At 37.1% G+C, this 4912-nt stretch overlaps 1 protein-coding gene across 1 annotated transcript in view; it reads left to right on the forward strand.

The window, feature by feature from the left end:
• LRRC28 (leucine rich repeat containing 28) overlaps nt 1–4912 on the forward strand; it is a 46636-nt gene that overhangs the window by 25920 nt on the left and 15804 nt on the right. The window contains exon 5 of the mRNA XM_010283132.1: nt 4616–4822. Within this exon, the coding sequence (XP_010281434.1) occupies nt 4616–4822 (207 nt within the window). The remainder of the gene's footprint in view (nt 1–4615; nt 4823–4912) is intronic.

Genomic DNA, 4912 nt, shown 5'->3' on the forward strand with positions numbered 1-4912 from the left:
TGTATGATACTGAAGAGCGCCGAGTTCACGTTAACAGGGCTTTTTTCAACACAGGTTCTACATTTCTTCTTCAACCCTAGGCTGCTATCCCAGAAAATGTCTTATTGAGAATCCTCATGCCTGAGCTTGCAATTTTGATATATAACCCATTTTTTCAGTGTTCTGGGATGGAAATTTTTTAAGCAGCCTCATTTCATTTTAGTAATGGATGTGGTAATTTTCAGTGCTTTGTCCTCATTCCCCTGAGGTATTCTGTCTCTGTCCTCATACACAGCATTATTCTTACAGGAAAAAATGATGCAAAAAGCTAATTTAATATTTGGTCTGTCCTCCTAATTTCTACCGCTTGTTGACACCAGTTCTTCAATTCTTGCTCTTTATTTCTTGTTGAGAAACCTTTTGTTTGTCTGTGAGTTCCCATTTTCCTGGCTTCCTGGCAGTTTTCATTTAACTTCTGTGGCCTGACCTCTAAGTACCAGCTCTCTTTGCTGATCAGTCCCTTTTTCCATTCCTTGTAGGTTCTCTGCTTTCTCTTAATATCCTGCTTTGAGGTCCATTCTCATGCAGGTAGGTCTGTAGCCCTTTCCTGTCCCCTTTTTTCCTGTACGTGGATGGAAAGATTCAGATAGTGTTTGATTTAAAGTAAATCCATGCCTTCCATACACTCAAATCCAATTGTGTATGTGTTTCATATATCTTTGGATGAAATTTTGGGTTATGGCCCAAGAGGGGAAGGTGGGGTTGCTCTTGAAATGTAAAGAAAACTGTTAGTTATTTTTGAATTGTGCAGCTGGTGTGGCCTGTACCCCCAGAAGGTTAAGGAAGTTTGAATTGCCTTTGGCAATTATTACATGTTGTATAGGCTGCTTACTTCCAGATGATTTTTTCTTCCTTCATGTAAAACTGTGGGAATTAATTTTTAAAACTGGCATTTAAACCACCTAAATCAGAAATAGAATTTTTTCTTTTTTTCCTGTTGCTAGGTATGTTTATACAAATACAGTCAGTTTTGTTAGAAGGTCAGTAATTCTGGAAATTTCCTTAAATTCTTTCAAGGTTTCACTTTTTTTTTTTTTAAATGTATGCTGGTGTTTCTTTTCTCTTTGTGTTGAGACACCTATTTGGCAGTTTTTCCTTTGAAGACCCAAACGCATATATATGATGACAGTTCACTTGTCCCTCTCTCCAAGTGGTTGGGAAAGCTATTAATGTGAATGCCAAGGCTGCTTTTTGGAGCCACAGTAATCACTTCTGAATCTTCGTATTATGAAGGATGAAAAAGATAAATTAATTACTCAAGCGCTGGCAGTTTCAGAATACATTTATGTGTACGCCTATGTCCCTGAAACTACCTTCAGAAGGCTGTTGGCAGGACTCTGGGTATAAGCCCATGTTTTAAGTCTCTGTGAGGTAAGGTAGTGTGTGGATTTACAGTCTGTCAGCCACCTTGTGCGTACTACGCCATGAACACATTTGTACCATATGGCCAAGCCACAGATATATATGCCCAGCTATATGTGGAGGCAGTAATGCATGCAGGTGGACATGGCTGAAACACTTGGGTATAAAGAATTGGACAGGACCTTCACGTTTGGACTTGAGTTTTTCTGAGTTGGAGGTTTAGCAAAGCTACTGAGGATTTTTTCTGGCTTCTGATACCAAAATGGGGCTCAGTGCTCTGCCATGTTGATTTTGATAGTGTTAATCCTAGAGCTAATATAAATTTTAAATTATACATTTATGAATTTCATTTAAATGTAATTGGAATTTCTCAGTGTGGTTTAATGGTAATGTATAATGCTTGTCTCTTTCTTAGCCTTGGGGCGTGTGTGCGGGGGAAATCTCTGAATAAAAGTCCCTTATTTGTCAGTTCTTTTTTTGGGGAATAGCTATTTTCTTCTCTGGGGTTGCTTGAAATTTCCGAAGTCCACCTTGGTGCTTGATGAGGTGATTGTGAGAGAGATTTGTAAGTCTTTCACTGTGTGTGTTAGCCAAGGCATCCTTCAGTATTTACGTGGCAAGATTTTTAAAGCATGGATAATAGTATTTAGTAACTAAAAGCTTGAAAAACTTATTAATGCACTGTTTATATTTTGTGTTATTCCTCTTTATTGTTTTCCTTTGCTTTAATGAGACTGAAACCAATTTAGTGTCATTAGTAAATGTCTGAGCATGTTCTTCAACATGGGCTTTCAACACTATGGTGCCGAGTCTGGGGGTTATATCTTTAATCTGATGGCACTTTTAAGTTGTTTGGTTTGCTTTTTAACTTCATCGTGGGTCGGTGGGTGTTTCTGTAACATATGGCACTATATGTTGAGAGTGGATGTTTACATCTGGTATGCATTGGAAGATTAAGGTAGAGAGGATGAAGTTTTGGGCAAGTATGTGTTTTTTGGATGAAGGATAAAGTGAGAATACTTTTATTTCCTCTTAGATTTGAAACATATCATTCTAGCAATGCCTTTGAAATTCTGCCAGCTTTGCCAACCGTAACATTTATGGGATTTTGGACCTAAACTGAATTAGAAAACTGTTTTTAGTGGCAAAGAAAAAGGTTAGTGCATGAAAATAGCGAGGCCTGTTATTGACTGCATGTGGTCAGTGGTTTGGCTGAATGTAGGTGGCTCTTTTCCTGTCACTGTTTTCAAGCATATGGCTTTGTTTGTGATGAATATAAAAGTCTTTAAAAATGAGTTCTGCTGCAGTTCTTTTGCACAGTAGTCTTTTGCTATTTAGTAGTGATTATTTTGCTTTTGCCATTAATTTTCAATCTTGTAGTAAAAAACACAAAACTTTTAAAATAAAGCTTATGATTCCTGTTGACATCAAAACTAAAAGGTTTGAAGAATGTGGTCAATTGTGTATAGCAGCTGCTTCTGTCAGTTATATGTTATAAAAGGATGCATATACTATGTTGTTGATTATTGTAGTTAATGCTGGGATTATTTGCAGTGGACAGGAACTCCTTTTAAATGTGCACACACATTTTGTTGAATTAGTACTTTTGTGAAAATCTCTAGTACTGAATTATAACTTCCCTTTTTTCCTTTTTATACTTTCAGTCTTAAAAGTAACGTTTATAGTAGCTTTTCCCAAGGTCAACTGCAGATTTGCCATTTCTTTTTCCCATTGTGTAGAAGATGGCTTAAAATTAACCTAGTGTTTTGTTTTCTTTTTTGGGTGTAGTATGCAAGGTGCTACCTCAGAGCTCAGGGAATAGCGAATTTTCTAGCTCCTGCTGCAGAGAGAGCTTAAGGGTACCACAGGTTCTATTTAGCTTTAACTTAAACAGTGTTACCCTATTTGTATCTTCTTTTAAAAAAATCTAGGTGATAGAGGTGTAAATTTTGCAGATTGTGGATTGTGTGGATTGTCTGGTGTTTTCCGTGTCAAAAATTCTACTGAATCTTGGTTTAGCAGCTATCAGATGCAAGAGCTGGTTTCATTCAGCTGAGAGCAAAGTACATTTGGTTCTGCAAGATGCTGAGAACTGCAGTAAGAATTAGCGGCACCAAGCACTTAATGAGTTGGTTCCATTGCTGTGAAGTATTTAAAAGTAAAGCAAAACTGTTTACAGTTTCACCATGTTTGGGGGAAAAAATTTCTAGAATTATCCAATTTTTAGAGTAACTGTAAAAGAAAAACTAAAGCAGCTCTACAGGTTATCTCATTGTTTAATCTATTTGTCAGTCAGTCCTTACAGACGTGCATTGTGGTCCCATGAACCAGACCCAAGGAAATCACTCTTGCAGAAGTGAGACTACTTGTGTGATCATGTCTTGCAGACTTTTTAGAACTTCATTTGTTACCTACACAAAAAATTATACAACAGTATTTAAAACACAAAATGTCCTTTTAAAATTCTTAAAATGTTAAAAAAAGAAAATCTCTAGAAGCTGTAATTACTGCAACTATAGGTTAGAACTTACTGTAATATCTTCATACAGTATAACATAACAATATAACTTACAGGTTATTAAGAAATCTCTTTTCTAATTTAAACTAGGTCTTTTGAATTATATTATGAAGACAGACCTGTTGTTCCTAAGCATGCTTGGTAAAAGGCTGTCACTAAGCAAGAAGTGCTATGCATGTGTTTGTAAGTCTTATTGCAAGAGAATCTTAAGTAAGGTGGATATAAGCATTGCATCCTCAAATGTTTAAAAAAAATACATATTTGAATTTGCATGCATTTGGGGTCATGCAAAACATTGTCAATAACAGCAAGCTATGTAATGTGTTTTGGTTTGGGTTGGGTGGTTTTGGGTTGGTTTATTTTTTTGCTCGTCCTGATTTAGGAGCAGGAAACCGCTTAATACTTTTTTGTAGTAGTAATTAGTGTATTCCTGAATGGTGATAATCTTGAGAGATCTCATATTTAAACATACTGCCTAACTGATAACCGTTACCCATCACAAAGATTTGGAATATGATGATGACGGAGATTTAGTATCAGCTCTGAACATGGATTGATAGAACAATATCTTAGGAGATGAAGCACAGCTAACTAACTGATGACCTTTGTTTTCAATTTAGATGAGTTTTTTTTTGTGGTTTTGTTTGTGAAAATAGTTATATTAATAATTCTTAATGCTTCTTGTTTGGATTGTAGAGGTTGGAGACCTAAGGGAACTGCAAACGCTGGACATTTCAACCAATCGTTTGATAACGTTACCTGAAAGGCTGCATATGTGCCTTTCACTGCAGTATTTGACTGCAGACCGAAACCACCTGTGGTATGTTCCCCGCCACCTGTGCCAACTCCCAAGCCTCAATGAGCTCTCCATGGCTGGAAACCGCCTTGCATTTTTGCCACTTGGTGAGTCACCACTGTCATTGGGCTGGGGGGTGGGTTGGAGAAGACACAGGAAAACAAACTTTCTGTCCCAAAAAAAGGGGGGGGGGGGGG

The sequence above is a fragment of the Phaethon lepturus genome, unplaced genomic scaffold (genome assembly GCF_000687285.1).
Source record: "Phaethon lepturus isolate BGI_N335 unplaced genomic scaffold, ASM68728v1 scaffold473, whole genome shotgun sequence".
Taxonomy (NCBI): domain Eukaryota; kingdom Metazoa; phylum Chordata; class Aves; order Phaethontiformes; family Phaethontidae; genus Phaethon; species Phaethon lepturus.